The following is a 22,129-nucleotide window of genomic DNA, read 5'->3' as shown; positions in this document are numbered from 1 at the left end:
TTTTTGATCCTCTGCCCCTCAACAACCTGGCAATTATTTAAATAAGTGTGGCTAACTGAATTACTGATAAGATTCATGAAACTATCCATATTTAAAGTTCAAAACCATTGATTTTGTGTAATTTTATTAAAGGTAAATATAAATTAATTTTAAGAAATTTTGCATGAGCTTTCCCTGGATAGCTACACTAAAGTAACCTAGATTTAAAATAACAAAATACTACTACTACTAATTTAATTAATAATAGTCATTTCGGGCTTCCCTGGTGGCGCAGTGGTTGAGAGTCCGCCTGCCGATGCAGGGGACGTGGGTTCGTGCCCCGGTCCGGGAAGATCCCACATGCCGCGGAGTGGATGGGCCCGTGAGCCATGGCCGCTGAGCCTGAGCGTCTGGAGCCTATGCTCCGCAACGGGAGGGGCCACAACAGTGAGAGGCCCGCATACCGCAAAAAAAAATAATAAATAATGATAATAATAGTCATTTCAGAATGTTCTAAGGACTATGCAAAATTTTCTGCAGATATTACATAATTTAATCCTAATAATAACCCTATGAAGTAGATAGTATATTAATGTATTGTTATTATCCCTATCTAATAGATGAGGAAACTAAGACTTAGAAAGCTAATAAACTTGCCCCAAATCACACAAAGCAAGAATTCACACCCAGGCTGCCTCACTGTAAGTAGAGATGATGATACAAGCATAACTCTATAGGGTCTCAGCCATAATGAAAATGTAGAGAACTTCTTCAGCTTTTCTTTCCTCAACTTTTCTTTCCATCTTAGGGAGGGAGAAAGTGGAAAGTTTCTGACTCAGAACCAGCAATGCCAGTAATTAATCAATAGCTTATGGAGTTTATAGACAATACTCTGTCTTCTTACCTCAGAGAAATTTAGTTTGCATTAAATTCAGTATTCCATTTGCAAAGTTCTGGGAAGCATAGACATTACTGACAGAACATTTTTAGGAAATCTATGAAATCTATTTTGCTACAGGATGATTTATTCATAAAGAGTATCCTCAAGGAAGAAGCCTGTATACAAATAATAGTAATTAAAGGCAATATTTTAAAAATACAATAATTCCTAGGTTTGAGACATTATATTTCTCTAGAGGATTCAGGGAAGACTTCAACAGGTATGGATGTGAGTGTGATCTTGAAAAAAGTTAGAATTTCAAAAATTGAACCTTACTTCTGTAATTTTAACATGCGTATGAGTACCACACCACTCTCAACCAAGCATTGAAGACTGCCAATTCACATATTTCCATGTCATTCATTTTTTACCGAAAATGTTCTAGTAAATATACAAATAGCAAATGCTCTGCAGCAATTAATTACTTAACAGTATGGAATTAGATATATTTACTAAGAAAGTTATTGTAAATAGCCCAACATAGAAGACTGACAGAAAAACCTGTTTCTGAAATAAAAGCTAAAATGAACTCCTCTTGTTTTCCAAAGAGAGCTATTACCGCAGACATTTATTTTTGGTTCCAAATGTTTTATTCACTCACCTCACATGATTCCAACACAGCCTGTTCTTTACAGGAGAATTATTTTACTTGTGTAATTAAGGTAATACAAATATTATTCTGATAGATTAATATCTGATTAGCTTGGAAGAAAATTTCGTTGAGATACATGTGACATCCAGGTTTTACAAAGCTTGAAATATATTAATTTTGGAGGACGTCTTTACAAAGAATATAAAATTAAAAATGGTTCCTGATCATATGGACCCTAAAGCTTACGCTTCAATAGGTTTATTGTCAGTAAGATTCAGTTTAGGAACTCTAGAGCCCAAATTTTGTTGTACAATATTATATAATTGTTGATTAATTAATTAATTATTGGGTACCTACTGTGTTCCAATAGTATGTTCCAATATTACAGAATAACCAATACTATTCTAGGCACCGAGAATGAAATGTTGAATGAAACATACAAAATTTTCATCTTCCTAGAGCATATGTTCTAAAGGTGAGAGACACAATAATACATAAATAGATTAGACAAATCCAGAATACATAAAAAGATAAGGGCTATAAATTTAAAAGAGTAAGGAGATAGAGAATAGTTTAGAACTGGCTATTTCCACTAAAATGGTTAGGGAAGTTGCATCAGGATTTGATATTTAAATTGAATCATTTGATGATGAGAAAGAGGCAGCCAAGCTAAGAGGGATTTTTTTTTTCAGTTTTATCCACAGTAGGGAGAGAAGGTGATCAATAAACATTTGTTGAAATGTTAAGTGAATGCATCTGTGGGAAAGCATTTTCAGTAAAGTAGAAAATGCAAAGATCCTGAGATGAGCGTAACTTGCAGTTTTCGGGGGATGGAAAAAAGGCCTATGTGCAGAGAAAGGTAATTAATGGAGAGAATGGTAGGAGATGAGGTTGAAGAGAGGCAAAATCTAGATCAGTTAAATCATTAGTTCTCAGGCCAGGTTGCACGTTAAGTCACCTGAGGAATTTTACAAAGCACCAGTGCCTATGCCCCACCAGAAGCCCCATCAGCAGGGGGAGGGAGAAATGGTATTCAAACAGAAGCATTTGTTTTTAAGTCCTCCAGGTTAAGAACCAATGATCCACAGACTTGAAGGCACAATAAGAATTTTGGTTTTAGTCAATGAATGCCTTGTCAGGGTTATCAGGGGGAAATCAATAATGTCATGAAGATGTATACAGCCTTGAATTAAGATTCAGAATAAATACTTTGCCCATATTCTTCATATGTTTTTCCTTCTACCTAATTTGTGTATTCATACACAAACACAGAGAAAACAAAGATGGTCACGTGCAAGCAAAGAATGGTATAAAAACAGTTTCTATTCTTTCTAATGGTGATACCCATATAATACACTGATCAAGAATTCTGAAAGTTTCTCATCACATAAGAAAAAAAACATTCATTTTTTTCTTCATCTAGACTATTTTACGTTACAAAGACTCAGGAAGATTAAAGTGCCAAAACCAACTTCTTTTCCTGACACATAACTCCAGTGTCCTAGGACCCTCTGACCAACAAGCAATAGGAAACTTGAATCAGTTTTATCTCTAAAATCTGAATTCTTCTGGTAGCTCCGTGACTTCTGGAAAGCAAGGCAGGAAAAATGTCTCAGTAGTTCCACAACTGATTTCCATCCTCCCTCTTCATTGCCACCACTTCCCAATTCTTAAAATTCCTTACCCACATTTTTTCATAGCACTTATACCTTCTGAAATAAGATTTCTTATTTTTTATTTAGGTTATTCATTCATTTATTCCATTTCTTGTCTATCCTCCCCACTGGCATTCAAGCTTCATAATACTTTTGTCAAATTTGTTTATTGATTTATCCCAACATCTAGAGAAGTGCCTAGCACATAGCTCGTGATCCAATAAATGAATATTTATTGAAGAATGGAATGAAAGTACATGTGGTCATTATTCTTATTTTTCAGATGAAGAAACTAAGGCTCAAAATGGCAAATGAAGTGTATAAGGTCACATCTTTAGGAAATAACAAATTTAGGATTAAAATGCACATCTTTCTCACCCTAAAGTCCATGTGTTAACCACTACACACTAATCTTTAGTAAAGCATTTAAAGCTGAGACTAGAATTCTGTGCTGTGGTCAGACTGCAGACAGACTCTAGTACCAGAGTAAGGAGTTATGACTTTGAGCTGTCATTAGTTGGAAGTTATTGAAGGACACTGAGCAGGAAAGTAACAGCATCAAAGTAGTGTTTCAAGAAGATTTATCTGCCATCATTGTGGAGAATAGATGGGAAGGAGAAGAACAACAAGGCAGCAAGATAGTTCAAAGAAAAAAGCACGACGTCCAGATAATTTCAGGAGCTAGTCAAAATAAAGTCTATAAATCACTGGTAACATCAGATTATTCTTCACCTGTGAAATGCAGACCTGTTATAAATGTTCATTCAACAAATTTATTGAGGGCACACAATGTTCATAACAGTCATCAACAGGTTCTATCAAACATTTTATGTCACGTAATAAGACAAGATCATCTGTACATGGTCATGCCCATTTCATTCCACTTAGTGGGCATGTGAATAGCATAGATAACTGAAAGATCTTCAAAGAACCACAGTAAAAATAAAAGTGAAAGTAGAAAAGGATACCCAAAGTAGAAAAAAGTTTATTCATTCACCAAATGTTGGTTCTGTACTTGCTCTATGAAAGACACTCAAATTATTTCCTGAGTCAGAAATGGATCTTAATCCCCGAGTACGAAGTGCCCTTAGTAAGCACAATACCAACAACAACAAAATGCACATAAATAGCCTGAAAATAAAGAGATTATGATGGAAGAAGTTTAGAAAAAGTACTATGTGAACTGAGAGGAGAAACAGAAAACCTTAACCTTGGGATTGCAGAAATCTTCAGTGAATTGCTAGTAACTGAGCTATAAAATATATTCCACCAAAGTACATCCAAAATACTGCATTAGTGGATTTTGTATGTAATTCTTGGTAAACATAAATAACTTTTAATGACACTGGGAAAAATATAATGATCGTCATGCATTTCTGGAAGAGACATTGTAAAACTCATGAGGCCAAAAGCAAGACTGCCAATTGTACAGGCCCTTTCATGGTCACTATAATTTTTAAGTAGGGTTCTAGGTTGGAATCCTCAAGACTCTCAGTAGGTTTACCTTGGCCTCTACTACTTGTCTAAGTTTGATAGTTGATATAACCTCCTTGGATCTTCATTTCTTTGTTAGAAAAAAAAAGTATATGAACCAGTAACCGCTTTTCATTTGCTCTTTGTCAAATGGGTATCAATTCTAAAATACTATATGATATAAATTCTATCAATACGTCACTTTATAGATAACCCTGAGTGATCCGTACTAGTGAGATTTACTCTGCGTACCTACTATAAAGAGTTACATGCACATATTATGACATAGCTTCCAATTCATTGTAGCTCCTTTTGTCATGAGAAATGAGAACTTCAAATTATGAAATAAGACAATCACTCCAGTAATCTGCTTATATAAGTTGGTAAAAGTTCATATAGTCTCAATATTTCTTAACTATTTTTTTCTAGCAGAGGTGACTTTCTGAAATATGTATTCCTACATAACTCTAAAATATTTTATTTTTATCTTTATATTAAAGTTAGAAAGATGGAGAATTGTATTTGCGATAGTACTCCATATCTTCACTCTTTCTATGCTTTCAAGACTATGGAATATTTTTAAAATGGTTCTTAGTGGTTGTATTCATTTTCTAGGGTTGCCATTAACAAATTACCACAAGCCTGGTGGCTTGAGACAACAGAGATTTATTCTCTCACAGTTCTGGAGGCTAGAAGTTCAAAATCAGGTTGTCAGCAGGGCCATGAGCCTTTCAAAAGCTCTAGGGAAGAATCCTTCCTTGACTCTTCCAGCTTTTGGAATGCATTTCTTGGCTTGCGGCAGCATAACTCCAATCTCTGCCTCCATTTACACGTGGTGTTCTTCTTCCTCTGTGTCTCTCTCTGTCTACTCTTTCTCTTTGAAGGGCATGGTTCATTGCCTTTAGGGTCCACCCTAAGGCAGTAACTCTCATCTTAACTACTTACATCGGCAAAGATCCTATTTCCAAACAAGGTAACATTCTAAGGTTCCAGGTGAACATGAATTTTTTTCAGACATTATTCAACCTATTAAAGCAGTTATGAAATATTCTAGCAATTTATATAAAATTAGCATATATATCAAGGCACAAATTTTTATTAATGTTATAAAGTTATATGAAAAAGGAAAATAATCATTGATACTTTCAGCTGAGTGAGTGACAGACAACGAAGTGGTTTGAGCAGAGGAAAGGCATTATCTGACTTAAGTTTTAAAAGAATCATTCTGGCTGGACTGTTGAGAATAGGTTATAGGTGAGCAAGGGTAGAAACAGGGAGGCCAATGAAATGGTGAGAAGTGCTTGAATTCTGAATATATTCTGAAGGAAGAATAAATAGGATGTGCTAATATAAAATGTGAGAGAAGGAGAAGAGTTAAGAATGACTAAGATTTTTGGCTTAAGCAACTGGAGTGCCAGAACTGCTAAAAACTGAGGTAGAGAGGACTGCAAGTAGGGAAGTCTTTGGTGGAAGATTCATAATTCAATTTAAAACACAGTAAGTTTGAGAGGTCTCAGAATCCAAAAGAATATATCTAGTAAGCCTTGGTTGTTAATATCTAAAAATTAAGATAAAGGTGTGAGCTGGATTTATCAATTTTCAAGTTGTAAAATTATAAGATGGCATATAAAGCAAAGAGATCAGTTTGGATGAGATCACTAAAGAAGTGAGTATAGATAAAGAACAGATAAATCCAATCCCATTTTCTGAGCTACCTCAACATTAAAAGGTGACATGAAGGGAGGAAACCTGCAAAGGAGATTGAGAAGTAGAGTCAATGAGGTAGAAAATCAGGAGAGTGTGATACCCTCTAAGACAAGTAACAAAAGTATTACAAGGTGATAGGAATGATTAAGGTGTTTCGGATGTTATTCATAGTCAAGTAAGATACGAGTTGAGAATTGGCCATTGGATTTAGTAAGAGGGAGGAAGTAAGTTGTCTTCATAAAAAGTCTTTTTGGTGAAGTCATAGTGGCAAGAAACTGATTGGAGTAGTTTATATTTAAAAGCAATAATTCAAAACAGTGAGTTCAAAAAATTCTATTAAGATAATTTTTTCTTAACTTCTTCATGAAGATGTCTGAAGACTAAATGATACAGCACATCGTTGAGTGGAAGGCTCGGCATACAGTAGACAATAAGCAGTAGCTCTAATGATGGTAAAGACGTTAATTATGTACACAAAACTTCTAATTCTATAGGAGTGCTAATCTCCTCAACAACAATTTCTCACCTCCAGGAATCTATCTTTTGAGATCCAGTTTATATCTCATATAATAATGAGTAAATTAGGCATGCCCAAAATGGGTAATTTATTACATTAATAATGAAATAAATTACAACTCATCAATTACACTAAAGAAAAAGAGAAAACTATAATAGAAACATACTACACAGCAGCAAACAATGAAGACAGTTATAAGTGAGGAGCTAATAAAGATCTTTGATACTTTTTATCCTCCCTTTAAAAGCTAGAGGGAAATAAATTATGATGTATGCGATACAATATTGTACAGCCAGTAAAATTGTTTTAAGGAATATTTGATGATGCAGGAAAATGTCCAAAATATAAATTCAAAGACTTAAGCAGAATATAAAAATGAAATAAAGTAGGATCCCTATTAGAAATATAAAGAAAAAACCAAACCTTTAATTATAATAATCTATATGTGGTTTGCTTATAGGTATATTTATATCCTTTCTTATTTTTCTACATTGAAAAAACACTTTTTAAATAAAGATTGTGTGTTACTGTAACTTGAAAGAAGAATTAATCTCCCAAAGAGGGAGTCATGTATTATATTTAAGGGATTTTTTTTTTTTTTTTTTTGGTTGCGTTGGGTCTCTGTTGCGGTGTGCGGGCTTTGTCTAGTTCCAGAGAGTGGAGGCTACTCCTCGTTGCGGTGCCCAGGTTTCTCATTGCGGTGGCTTCTCTTGTTGTGAAGCATGGGCTTTAGGGCATGCCGGCTTCAGTAGCTGTGGCACGCGGACTTAGTTGCTCCACAGCATGTGGGATCTTCCTGGAACAGGGATTGAACCCGTGTCCCCTGCATTGGCAGGCGGATTCTTAACCACTGCTCCACCAGGGAAGTCCTAAGGGATTTTTAATAATAACAATATTTGTAAAGTATTTTTATTTAAAGGAATAAGGTTTTGTTTTGAGAACTATTAACTTCAGGTAAATTAGAGGTCTTTTGCACTAATTTCTTTTCGTAGAGTTTTCTATGATTCCTAAAGCATTTTTTTAGTGCATCTATTTTATCCTCAAAAGATGGAGGAAGTGAGATTCTGTTTGGATAAGACTTCTAGTTAAGGCCAGAGCCATGATAAAGTCCAATCTTCCAACCACAGGATGGGTGTTCTTGCCACTATACTATTTTATATCCAATATCCCCACTCATTATACCAACTCAATAGAATCAGTGAGACAGACCTATAAGAAAACTCATGTGAAAGTACTTCCAAAAAGTATGAAACAAAAAAGATTAAGGATACTGGTTCTAGTAATGCCAAATATAATTTTTAGATGAATATTCTAGCACATTTCCACAGCCTGATGCTATTTAGAAATATGGTGAGATTCAGTGATAACACAATACTTTCCATTCATTTATCATGAAAAAAAAAATCATAAAGTGTAGATACAGAGAAGAGTAGGTCTGCTCCAAGCCTCTCATTTTATAGATCAAGGCACAGTGATACAGGGAGAGGGAGACACCCAAAAAGTAGCAAAGCCAAGATTAGAACTATAATGTACTCATTTTCCTGACTACAGCAGTTTGCAACTTGTCAAGTGTTTCATCAGATAATATAAAGCTAAATAATTAAAATAGTTTAAATCTGGAATACAATTTAAAATCGTATCACTTTTAGTCATATGGAAAGGAATCAACGGAATCAAATAAATAGACCATATATAGACCTTGCTAGATATAAAGGTTTTCTATATGTCAATTTTAACATTACAAATCAGAAATGATAGGAAAGATGTTACAAGTAATTATTGAAAAAAATATATCCTCATTATTACACAAAAATAAAATACATACAGATCAAATCATTTAATGTGAAAAAAATTAAACACAGAAAAACTCAAAGAATTTGTGAAGACAAGAACCTCTCAGTTTAGTCCTGAATAGGTCTCTCCTCCAATTACAGCCCAAAGTTTTATATTTATCTTCCTTTCCCTATGGAGTTTACTGGTACCACCAAATGTGTCATAGTTAGAAGCAGAATTTTACCAACACCCAGATTCTGTAATTGCTTAATATATTCTACAATGTCTAATATACCATATCTTTTAAGCCTTCGCCCATTTATCTTTACATTTCAAAACTCTGAACATGAGGACAGCATATATTTATGTTCAGTATTTAATAGTAAAATTTTAATGTAAATACAATAAAACATAAAAATGTAAGTATAATAAAACATAAAAATGATTTTTAAAATTGTGATTAGAAAGTACTCTAATTAGTAAATGTGTTTTAAATTAAATTACAAATAACATGGTGAGATAAGTATTCTCATATATTGATAATGAGATGTGAATATTAGTGGCCTTTCCAGGAAGTCACTAAAAATGTCTATCAAGAAACTTTAAAAAATATGTACACCTTTAAAAAATAAATCCCATAACCAAGAATACAGCCTAAGAATATAATCAGCAATATGTTTAAAACTGTTTAAAAACAACTTCCTAAAAATGTTCATAACATTATTTAGTGGTAAAAAAATTAGGAGCAGTACACATGAAAATTAATGAAAGGTAGTTAATTCTGGAAGTTATGATAAATACACATGATAAAATATTACCCATTAAAACTATGTTTTGAAAGCTATCTCATGCAGGACAAAATGTTCATGCTATATTGATCAAAAAAGTTTAAATATTAAATTTTATTTTAGTATGTGGAAATTTCTGGGTGGCATTCCACATTATTTTTCTTCTCTTTATTTGTATTTTATATTTTACTACAATAATTATTTATTAATTTTATTATCAGAGAAATAAATAGTATTTTTTATGTTAATATAATAAATTAGATTAGATTTTTCATTTGTCTTCAAGTTAAAATATCTAAAGAAGATTTGGTTAGTAACAGTTGGATACTTTTCAAGTTATATAACAAATTTTATGTCAATTCTGTATAATATGCAATGAATTCTAGAAACTAAACTCAAATATTTATAACTAAGTCATACATATAAGCAATAGAAAAACTTATAGATGCATGCTGAGAAATATTACAGTGAAGTGTTGTTCTTATTTCTAAAATCCCTTCCTTTCTTATCTTCAAGAAACAAATGCTTCTGGTACAGCTGAGTTTTTATTTTGGAAAAATATAACCTTGACTCTCTTCACATCATACACAGAAATTAACTCAAATCTTATAAACTACAACCATAAATCTTCTAGAAGAAATACAGAGTGGCCTCGGCGTAAGCAGAGATTTCTTAAATAGGATACCAAAAGAACAATAAAAGAAGAAAAAAAGATACACTGGACTTCATCAAGATAAAAAATCTCTGCTCTTTGAAAGATACCTTTTAAAAATTTTTAAAAGGCAAGCCATAAACAACCCAATTACAAAATGGCCAAAATAATCTGACCAACACTTCATAAAAGAAAACTGGCCAAAAAAAAACATGAAAAAAAATCAATATCACTAGTTATCATGACACGCAAATTAAAACCACCATGATATATCATTACAAACTCACAAAAATGGTTAAAATTACAAACACTGACTAGGAAGTGTTGGCCAGGTTGTGAGTAACTAAATCCCTCCTATGTTGCTGATGGGAATAGCAAAGTCTAACAACTTGGGAAAACAGACTGGCAGTATCTTACAAAATTAAAATATATTTAGCATATGACTGAGCACTACCACTCCTTGATATTTACCGAAGAGTTGTAAAAACATATGTCCACATATGTAAACAAAGATTTGTGTACAAATGTAGCAACTTTATTCACAACAGCCATGGAAAGAATGGAAATGTCCATCAACAGGTGAAAGGATAAACAAATTGTAATATATACATACAACAGAATACTGCGCAGCAATAGAACCTCTGATAACTCAACACCATAGATTAATCTCAAAACCCATATGCTGAGCAAAAATAACCAGACACACAAGAATTCATAGTCATCGTCAGATTTTCTAGAATAGGCAAAACTAACAAATAGTCACAAAAGACCTATCAGTGGTTGTCTGGGGCTAGAGTGGAGGGATTGACTGCTTGGGATATGTGGGAACATTTTAGTGGGGGATCATCCTTGTGAGGTTGAACCCTGGGATTCACTTGTCAAACTCATCAAATTGCACACTTAAAAGGGAGCCTTATGTTATACCTCAATAAAACTTATTTAAAAATAGTATTTCTTATCTAGCTACTATCCTCAATCATTCCCAAAGCTATATTTACATAGAACCTTACTTATTGACTAACCATGGGTCCTGTTCTACAACTCCATCACTTTATTCTCGGTAATTTTCCTTTTTTATTGGATTTTTTTCACTTTTAAACCTGTCCAGTATTACTTTCTTTTATTCATTTTCCATCATCTCCATTTTCCCATCTTCTTTTTACAGATGAATAAAATCTACCACACACTTACATCTTTTTCAATACTCCTCAGTCGAACTTTCGTAAATGTTCCTCTGGGTCTTCTATGTATTAGTTCATTCCACACATCCTACCTGATCTGCCTGCTCTGCTCCATTAGAGCTCTCTTCAATGACAGCACTACCATGTGTCAATATGCAGTGTTCTTAGACACCCTGCATCACAGAGACAGTGTATAACAGTGCAATGCAAGACACATTCTGAAGGAAAAAAAGAGAGTCCCTTGGCTATACATTTGCCAGTTGGGGCTGTAAATCAAACTACATGAGCCAATGAAAAGTAAAAGAAAACGTTTGGACTATGTGTGAAAACAGTAACAACAACAAAATTGTTTGCCATGATAACTGAGTTATTTCAAGTTGCTTAATCATCCATCTATACTGGATACTCTATTATCATGAGAACACTCAGAAAGTGCCACGCTGCTTGTACATTCATTCTTCATTCATTCAACAATTATTAATTGAGCACCCAGGATGAGTAGCTGTCTCTGCTGCAACACAGCCCTTTAGTGACCATGATTTCCAGTGGGTAGAGATAAAATTTGTCCATTTCCATTTTACTGGTGGACTATTTGGTAATACGTTTTGTCCTCCATTCTCTGCTCAGTCTACTCTAGTCTTTATGGAATTGACAATTAGATCTTGTCCTCAAAAGGCAGATATTGGCTTATTGATGTTTTTTCTCTTTATTTCATATATTCTCACTCCTCCTGACAGCACAGCGTTGATATGCTGACATTTCATTCATACAATTCTGAATTCCTTTCTCCCCCTCTAAATGTGAAAGTAAGAGTGATTCTTTCTTTTTCTAACCCCAGCTCTGACACAATCAAGCACTCAAATGTTTGTTGAATGGACTGTCTCATTTTATTTCATACTAAATAAGTAAAGGTTTTGAATAGTTACTTTTTTATACACTATCTAAACTTGATTTTACAAAACAGAAAACTTTCTTGTTCTACCAGTTAATTTACAGAGCAAAGAATTTAAATGAATTAATATTCCATTTAGTTACCATCTAATTCAAGTGGTTTTAATTAATAAATAAAACTCAAGCATCTGAGTCTCTATCTGAATAAAGATAAAAATGTATTAGTGCTACTCTCTTGCATATTTAATAAACAGCCCTGCATTACCCTTCCAAACATTATCTGACGATAAACACATCTTTTCTTTAACAGAAACCTTCAATGGTTCCCCATTTCCTAAAGAACAAAGTTAAAAATTCATTTCCCCAGTACTCAAAGTCCGTTAAAATCTGTCTTTATCCCAACTTTCAACCTAAAATCTAGAAATCCCCTTTGAGTCTGACTCTGCCCCAATCAACTGATTCACTGATTTCCAACATCCTCATTTTGGGAAAGCCAATAGCTTTCCCCTGATAATTTATTCCCTCCTGGTACTTGCTTCCTCCCAATTTTCAAATGTCCACATAATTTATATATGTCAGGGCCTCTCACAGCAGTTTACTTGGTATCTCTCTTATAGCAGCCACCACTTTCTGTTTTGTAATGTACATGTCATGTCTCCAGTAGACTGTGTGATTCCTGAAGACAGATGTTCTATTTGATTAAACTTTGGATATTTCATAGTACCTAGCCTAGTACCATTGAATAAATGGATGCAAAAATTGTATCAATCGTTTTTATTAAAGTTTTGGGAAAAAACAGTGCTTCACTACTGTTCAGAGCTTTTAATCATTCTTTGTAAGACTTCAGAGGCTTGGCCCCAAAGGAAACTGCTGAGGAAAATTGCAACCTAAATTAATTAGTATACTGTAGAAACTCAATAAATGTAAAATTGCTAAAGTCTGAAAGCCTACCTTTCAGACAGGTAAGCCTGCCAGAGTACTTTTCTCCTAATTAAATAAGACATTTTTTTAATCCAAGATCGGTGGCCACCTCCTTCTTTGTCCTCCAGAAATATTCCTATATGCGTATTTTATAAATACTATATAAATGTTATGATTATTTTGCCTTAAAGGAGTCTAGGCACCTGAGTTAGGGACACAGCATAACACTGTGGTTCAAAGTGTGGGCTCAAAAGTCTGACAAACTAGGCTGTGAGCCCTTTCTTCCCTCTTCTTAGTTTTGCAACATTGGGGAACTTAATTAACCTTTTCAGATCTCAGTTTCTTATATGTAAATGAGAATAATAATAGTACCTACCCTCAATGCCACTGTGAGAACTAATCGAAACAGTGTATCTATAAAAAGCACTTGGCACAGTAAACCTCATAATTGTTCATTATTACAATTTATTTTTCTTCCTGACATTGCTATGTCCATGTGGACTGGAGAAGGGCTCAGAGTGAATTGTAAATAAAACTATGAAAGGCAAAAGCAAAATCAAAGGTCAAAATTTTAAAAAGTCTATTAACTTTTGAAAACTATTTATAAACTTGATTGAAAATTATCTGGGACATATATGCCTTTAATCCCAGGTGACTGTCCATATGTCCCACTTTTTGTATGACTATAAATATTATCACCGAAAATTCCAGTGGTCATCATAATTTATGCGGGGCAATTCCAGTACTGACAGTGCACTTTAACCAATCACACTCTTCTACCCTCCCCCCAAAAGGTAAAGCCATATTTGTAAAAAACAAGAAAAATGTGGTGTTAGTTTTTTTTTCTTTTTAATTAATTAATTAATTTATTTAATGGCTGTGCTGGGTCTTCGTTGCTGTGCACGGGCTTTCTCTAGTTGCGGCGCGCGGGGGCTACTCTTCGTTGTGGTGCATGGGCTTCTCATTGCAGTGGCTTCTCTTGTTGTGGAGCACAGGCTCTAGGCACGTGGGCTTCAGTAGTTGTGGCATGCAGGCACAGTAGTTGTGGCTCATGAACTCTAGAGTGCAGGGTCAGTAATTGTGGTGCACGGGCTTATTTGCTCCGCGGCATGTGGGATCTTCACAAACAAGGGCTCAAACCCGTGTCCCCTGAGTTGGCAGGCGGATTCTTAACCACTGCACCACCAGGGAAGTTCCAAATGTGGTGTTAGTTTTAACACTTTAATTCACAAGTTTACGGTTTCCTCTCACACCTAGTCACAGGAACTCTCCCCTGAAGCACTAAAGATTAATCAAACAAAATCAATAAACATTTACTGTTTAATAAGTAAGTACATGGCTAGGCGTTAATGTTACGAGGAGATCATTTAGAAGAAACAAAAGAGGGAATTCCCTGGCAATCCAGTGATTAGGACTCTGCTCTTTCCCTGCCAGGGCCTAGGTTCGATCCCTGGCTGGGAAACTAAGATCCTGCAAGGCTACCTGTGTCCCCATATTTATGAGAAGAAAGCAGGGAGTGTCCCAGGCAGGACCAAGGGAAACATGGAGGTATGGCATTGAGATTCCAGTCAACAATTCCACTCATCTTCTTGATTTCCCCCAATTCATAGCAGCAGTGAAGAGGTCTTAAGGGATACAAGTGGATGAAAGTAACTTTGCAAAACCTTAAAATACCAGATAAGGTGATACTGTTTTATAAATGATCTGAAACCAGAATGGTCCCTAGGAAATATTTTCCTGACTGGGATTTATACATCCTACTAGACAGGGAGTTTTGGCTGAGTCTCTCTAGTGTCTCTGAGAATGAAGACAAGACACTCAATTCACATTTTCCGACTGTGTACTCCATACTGGTATTTGAATGAAAGCATGGCACTTAAACTCCAGTGCAAACTGGCATTAAGTGATAACAAAGCCCTTTACTGAACTTGCATTGTAATACCCAACTCCTGTTCCATTGGTTGTTAAAATTCTGGCACTCCCTCTTAACCACACCGTGAAATCATAGGAGGTACTGGTCTCTGGATCCAGCTCCTGGCACAGAGCTACTCTAACCCTTGTAATGTCCTACGTTATAAGAGCACCAGAAGCATCTTTTGTTCTAATGTTTGGTCCATGACCCTGGTTCCTGACACAGAGCTCCTACATCCCTTGGAATTTCCTGGGATTAGAGCATCTAATAGGAGCATCTTTTGTTTTAATGAGGTGACTCTGGGTGGGCTCCTGGATAGCTCCTGCATGGGACTGGTCACCAGAAAGACCAGGCCATGATTAGATGCTTGGAATATTCAGCTCCACCTCCCATCCTCCAGTAATGGGAGAGGGGCTGGAGACTGAGTTGGTGATCGATCATATCTATATGAAACCTCCATAAAAATCCCAAAAGTATAGGGTTCAGAGAATTTCTGGGTTGGTCAACACATCTACATGACAGGAGGGTCATACACCCCAACTCCATGGGCACAGAAGCTCCTATACTTGGGACCTTTCTGGACCTCAACCTATGTAACTCTTCATCTGGCTGTTCACACATATCCTTTATTATATCCTTTATAATAAACTGGTAAATGTAAATAAATGTTACCCTGAGTTCCGTGAAGCATTCTGGCAAATTATCAAACTCAAGAAGAGGTCAAGGAAACGCCAAGTCATAGCTGGTTGATCAGAAGTACTGGTGACAACCTGGGACCGGCGATCTGTGTATGAAGTGGGGGCATCCTTGTGGGACTGAGCCCTTAACTTGTGGGGTCTGATGCTCACTCCAGATAGGCAGTGTCAGAATTGTAGGACACTCAGCTGACGTCGCAGAGAATTGCTTGGTGTGGGGGAAAAGTCCACACATCTGGTGTTAGAAGTATTACGTGTGTGAGCAAAAGAGAAACACAGAAGTGATTTCCCCATATGCTCACTCTGCCTCAGTTTCTTTATATGTAAAAGAATAAGAATGTCTACTTCACATATTTTTTGTGAAAATTAAGTTAACATGTATAAATAATTTAGAACAATCATAGCTTATAATTATTTTTGTTACCATTGGCTAATGTACTTATCTTTGTCTATATACAAGCAACAACTCTTTCTTAGATATTCCTCTCCCTCCCCTTTTCTTGAAGGTAAATTTTATTTCATTTCCCAAGTATGTGTAATATGTTCAAGATTCAAGATCAGTTAAAGAATTGCAGGTTCCTTCCCTTCTCGAATATCGTAACTTTATATCCCTTTTGTCTTCTGTGATGATGAGAAGGCTCTTCTGGGGTTTCTAAGCAGACCTCTCCCCATGTCACTTCCACATCACCGGTTCTCACAGCAGACTACACATTGTCTATGGACTGACCAAAAGCCAGATACGAAAATAGTTCATTTTCCATAGTTTTATTGGAAAAAATAGCTAGAAACATAATTCTTCATTTGGAGATGAGCGTGACTTAAAACCATGACTCATATCCATTTCGTTTTACAGATGGTGACTGAGGCCCAGAGAGACAAATTAACTTGCCTGAGGACGTGTGGCCCTGGGTGGAGGTGGTGGAGGAGGACTCATTATGCATGGTGCTCATGCAGACTGGCCACATGACCTCAGATTTCCCCAAAGCGTTTGTCGGTGCACTGCAGCAGCACTGGTCTTTTTAAATACCTGTTCTCTCAAATAGCTATTCTAACTCTTCCAACTTGGGAGCAGCACCACTTACTACTCCATACCAGTTAGGAGTTAGAAATATCCTTCAGTGCATTTTAGCTCTAAGTGGCCCCAGAGTGGCATAAAAGAGTTAACATGCTCCCCTGACAAGAACTTATGTTACCCAAAAGCAATCCTCTAGAAAATAGGAAAAGGAAAAGGATTCATGGGTCTGTATCTAATATTGGAACAAGTCTTTGTGCTCCCATGAAAGTCCCTAAAATAATCATTTTTTACAGCATCGTTCAATAATTGATGTGTGAAATGATAATGCTGACTCAGAAGCAAAGATTTAATTATATCCCATATACTCCATTTAATAAGGAAGAGAAGAATGTAATCCATTTTAGAAAGAATAATGAAGGCTTTTAAGTTTGATACTTAGAGTTTAATAATGTAGTCAACTTCCTACTGAACAGTTCCATTCAGTTGCCCAACATGTGTCTCAAACTAAACATGTCCAAAATAAACTCAATATCCACCCTCAAAATGTCTCCTCCTCCATCTCCGCTCTCAGGAAACTGGATCAAATAATGCCCTGCAAGAAACCTGAGATCTGTCCTTGACATTTCCATCTCCTCCACCTGCCAGAGCCAGTCAAGCAAGCTCCCAATATCTCAAATGCCTCTTCATTTTACTCACTTCTCTCACAACTCACTGGCACTGCTCTGCTCTAAGCAGGCCTCACTTCCCACACAGAATTCATGAAAGGCTACCACAACTTCCTACCCTGCCTCCGTGAAGAGATGGCTCTTCCCCAATCTAGTCTCCACATGTGATCTTTCCACAACACAGAGGTGATCATGTCTGCTGCCTTTTAAACCTCTTCAGTGGCTTCCCATTTTTTTCAAATCCATTCAGTGGCTCTTATTCACTCGCTTAGTTATCTGTATTATGTAATAGATACATCAAACCCACATCCAAAACAAACCTAGGACCCTAGTAACACTCCACATTCAGTCAAAGTACTCACACACCCCCCATGCCACTGTTGCCCCCTACACATGCAAACGACATCCTAAATCCTATGTTCATAATTAGCTTTATTGCTTTATAAAAAGTCTTGTCGGGGCTTCCCTGGTGGCGCAGTGGTTGAGAGTCCGCCTGCCGATGCAGGGGACGCGGGTTCGTGCCCCGGTCCGGGAGGATCCCACGTGCCGCGGAGCAGCTGGGCCCGTGAGCCATGGCTGCTGGGCCTGCGCGTCCGGAGCCTGTGCTCTGCAACGGGAGAGGCCACAACAGTGAGAGGGCCGCGTACCGCACAAAAAAAAAAAAAAAAAAAAAAAAAAAAAAAAAAAAAAGTCTTGTCATGTCTCTGTAGAGTCCTAAAGTGTATATTTTAAATTTTTAGTTAGTTTTAGCTTTTCAAACTGTACCGTGCCATATATCATCTCTGAAAGATATCAATATAACTTCTGTACTTACTATTGTATCATGAGGATTAATTCATACTGGTACAGGTTGCTGTAGTTCATTCATTTTGACTAAAATATACTATTCTCTTTCATTTTATATCACTATTCATACATCAGCTTTTCCTTTGACCTATGGATTATTTTCAGCTTTCATTTTTATGAACAGTAGCACTATGAAATATTTGTTTATATGGAAAAACATACCACTAGGAGTGCTGAGTCATCCATGAATTTTTTAGATTTCAGAGATGATGCCAAACCGTTATCTGAAGTTACTATAAAAATGTGGAGATGCATCACCTCTAACAACTGGTATTATCAGCCTTTTTAATTTTTGCCAATTGAATGAATATAAATACATCATTATAGTCTTGGTCTGCATTTCCCTCATCACAATTAATGTTAAATATTTTTTCATAAGGTTCTTTTTTTGTTTTGTTATATTTGTTTTCTTTCCAAGAAGTATCTATTCATGTTTATTGCCCATTTTTTCCTGTTGGCCTATGTGGGCTTCTCTTACTAATAACGGGAGCTATTTATATATACCTGACAATAACCTCTCAGTTACATGTTCTTTGAACATCTTCTACAGTTTGTAACTTCCCTTTTTACTTTTTTTAAGGTATATTTAAGTGAATCAACTTTCTTAATTTTAATATAGTCAAATTTATCAATATTTTCTTTTATGGTCAATGATTTTGTATAGTATTTTAGAATTGTTCCTTAATTCATGGTCTTATAAATGCTTATTTTTTTTTCTGCTAAAAGTTAAGTTTTCTTGTGCCATTAATATTTCCAAAGTACATCTTGGTTTATGACATGAGTTAAGCACCCAGCTTCATCTGTTTTCCACCCGGATTACCATTTTATTTTCAGCTATATTAATTGAAAGAGCTCTTCTTTCCCCCGTTGATCTGTAGTGCTTCCTCAGTCATATACTGAATGTTCCAAACTTGTGTGTGTGTACTTCTAGGGTCTCTATTCTGTTGCATTGTGCAGTTTGTCTACCCTTTGTGCCAATTTCTACAGTCTTGATCACCAAGATTTTGTTAAGGAATTTGCCAAAAGTCACACAACTAATTCAAGGCGGAGGAGGTGAGGACCAGGTTGGTCAACAAAGCTGGGCTTTTAACTGTGGGGTAATCTTGTTATACCGCCTATGAAGCCAGAGGTCCTGATGCTTGGGATTTTTTTCTTTGCCCATTACTGGACTATGTTCTTCTTCTTTTTTTTTTTTAATTGAGATATAATTGACATGCAACTTTGTGTAAGTTTAAGATGTACAACCTGTTAACTTGAGAGGCACTTAAATAATTGATGATTTGGTGAATGAATGAACATATCTCAAAAATTAATTCAGAGTGGATGCTAATATTGGGTATTTACAAACTGCTTAAAATTTAGAACTAGAAGGGATCTTAGAAAACACCTAGTCCAAGCCCTTTGTTTTAATAATGGAGACACAAAGGTCTGGAAAGATCAACTTTTTTGTCAAAAAAGCCTGTTTTTAACATATCTAGAACATGAAAAGTTCAGTTAAGTGCACTTTGCACAACATCACCTACCTGTAAATAAAATATTATTTGAAATACATGGCACAAATTCCTAAATAAAGTAATATTCTAAAATAATAAGTAACAGTAGAAGATGAAATTAAAAACCATAAAGCCTAATTTTCATTTTTTCAAGACAAATATTATTGTATAACATTAAATAACCCTTAAAAATAAAGAGAGTATTGTTTAATTTTACATTTTAAGTACATGGAAAAATTACTATTTTTGCCTTGCATCATTAAATTTTACATTTTGAGATTTGAAACTGAGCATTAAGCACTTAAATCAGCAAAACTGCTTTTTTGGTACTTCCGGAAAAGGCTGTCATAGTTTTGCTGAATCAGATTATAACATTTTTTGTGACCAATCTAGAAGTCTCCATTCAACAAATGACAAAGTGATCATTCTAAACTGATGTGATCCATCAAAACACATTTCCACTTTCAGCCAAGCAGCAGCTCAACTGGTTCTAACAAAAAAACAAAAAAGGTTGATTTATTCTGGGATCCTAACCAAAGATCAGCAAATTAATCCCCATATTCATTTATCAAAAACTGATGGACTCATAAAGTTCTCCTCTTTGAATAATTCTAATTAAAGGCATAAAAATTGTATATAAACTACCTAAATGGGTCTAGGTTCTGTCAGTTCCAAAGTACTTTCTCTCAATTCTTTGTACTAGTCAAAAACTGTAGTGAGAGAATTAGACTCATTTTGAAAAGAGGAATCAGAATTTCTCCAATTGGGCCAGAGCATTATTGCAAAGCAAACTAAAGATGTCCAACAAACTCTTTCGACAAAAATTAATTTTTGGAAATGCTTTTCTCTGTTTCCCTAAACCTCACACAACTGATAGTATCAATGAAATTCGTTTTATTAGCATAGTTTGATTAATAAATAACCTCAAAAATATCTGTAACATTAAAAGCAGATTACATTCATTAAATAAATGCAAATCTCAAGTCAGTAATTTAGAATCACTTTTCCAAAAAGTACGAACATATCAACAGGGACTCAAAGTTTACCTTTTGTCATGTTTATAAAGAAACATTTTGCTAAGTAGAGAATTAATGTAAACTAGATTTTTTTAATGTTTAATTCAATGATAATAAAACTAATTTCAAGCATGCTTAAGTACTTTAGAAGCACTCATTTACTAAGAATATTTTAGAAGTATATTAATAGGTATTTAAGTCAACAGAAAGCATAGAAAAATTACTTGGTATAACTTCAGGAAATGAATCTCTATGACTTTACTTAATAAATCACCATTTATAAAAATTATTATGTTTCTTTAGCATTCACTCTTATCTAGTCATTGAAACTGGGTCCTAAATAGGGAATACTGAGTTAAAGTGACTTTATAATACACTTGAAATTATCTTTTGCCTTTAACATAGGGCAACAACCTGGTAGCCCACAGGTTAAATCTGGCCACCAACATGTGTTTTGTTAAAAATACACTGCGCCTTTTTTTTTTTAATTGCTTTTGGAAGTTTCAAGGGCTGTCATGTGTAGTCTCATTTTGCTACAATCCTCACCATCTCACTTTAGTAGTTTTCCTCTTTTATGTTATGTGCTTGGACTCTAAAGGCTTATACTTCTGGAAGCCTAAATTTAAAATTCTGTCCAATTTGAATGTTCACTACAGTCACAAAACATTGGAATTATTAGAATTAGAAGGTAACTTAGAGGTTAGCTAACTCACTTCTTCTGACAAGACACCTGAGGCCAAGAAACGTAAAGTAGCTTTCCCATGGTTAAATGTACATTAATAGTTCTGCCCAAATGCACTTCTGAGTCAATAAACTTCTATTTTGAAATTTCATGTTTTGTCATGAGTCATCACCATTTTCATCACTATGAAAGAAACATTTGCTTCATAAGCACTTACCCCTGAGGGCAGGTAGCAGGGACCTCTCCTTCTTGTCATCACATTTGTTACATTCACTGAAGTACAGGAGTAAGAAGACATCAACAAGAACCCACATCAGTGAAGTGGCTAGAACCACCTTGCAGTAAACAAACCTCCTCATGTCTTTCCTTGATTTCTAGTTAACACAGAGATCGAAGACAGATACAACTGTGATAAATCCAAGCCACAGGGGTGAACTCCAGGATAAAAGCAGGATGCATCCCACTGTATTAAAAAAAAGAAGAAGAAGAAAAATTAATTATTGAAAAGTTTATTTTGCATAAATGTGCTATAACATGAAATATATAACTTATTTAATGCTCCCATATATATCGGCACTTGGCCTTCAAGTTCAGAATTAAAAGCCCAAATAGGGCTTCCCTGGTGGCCCAGTGGTTGAGAGTCTGCCTGCCGATGCAGGGGACGTGGGTTCGTGCCCCAGTCCGGGAAGATCCCATATGCCGCGGAGCGGCTGGGCCCGTGAGCCATGGCCGCTGA

General features: G+C 35.4%; 1 protein-coding gene across 2 annotated transcripts in view; it reads right to left on the bottom strand.

Moving 5' to 3' along the window:
• The window catches only part of GALNT13 (polypeptide N-acetylgalactosaminyltransferase 13), a gene marked incomplete at both ends in the record, with an annotated part of 492,276 nt that extends 470,524 nt beyond the window's left edge, over positions 1–21,752 (bottom strand). For both annotated transcript variants that reach the window (XM_079710390.1, XM_079710389.1), the window contains one exon: positions 21,611–21,752. In XM_079710390.1, coding sequence (XP_079566516.1) covers positions 21,611–21,752 — 142 coding nt within the window. The remainder of the gene's footprint in view (positions 1–21,610) is intronic.
• Between the last annotated feature and the right edge of the window lie 377 nt (positions 21,753–22,129).

Source organism: Hyperoodon ampullatus (assembly GCF_949752795.1).
Source record: "Hyperoodon ampullatus genome assembly, chromosome: 8".
NCBI lineage: Eukaryota > Metazoa > Chordata > Mammalia > Artiodactyla > Ziphiidae > Hyperoodon > Hyperoodon ampullatus.
Note: the sequence above shows the minus strand (reverse complement) of the source record. Positions and strands in the feature narration are given on the sequence as shown.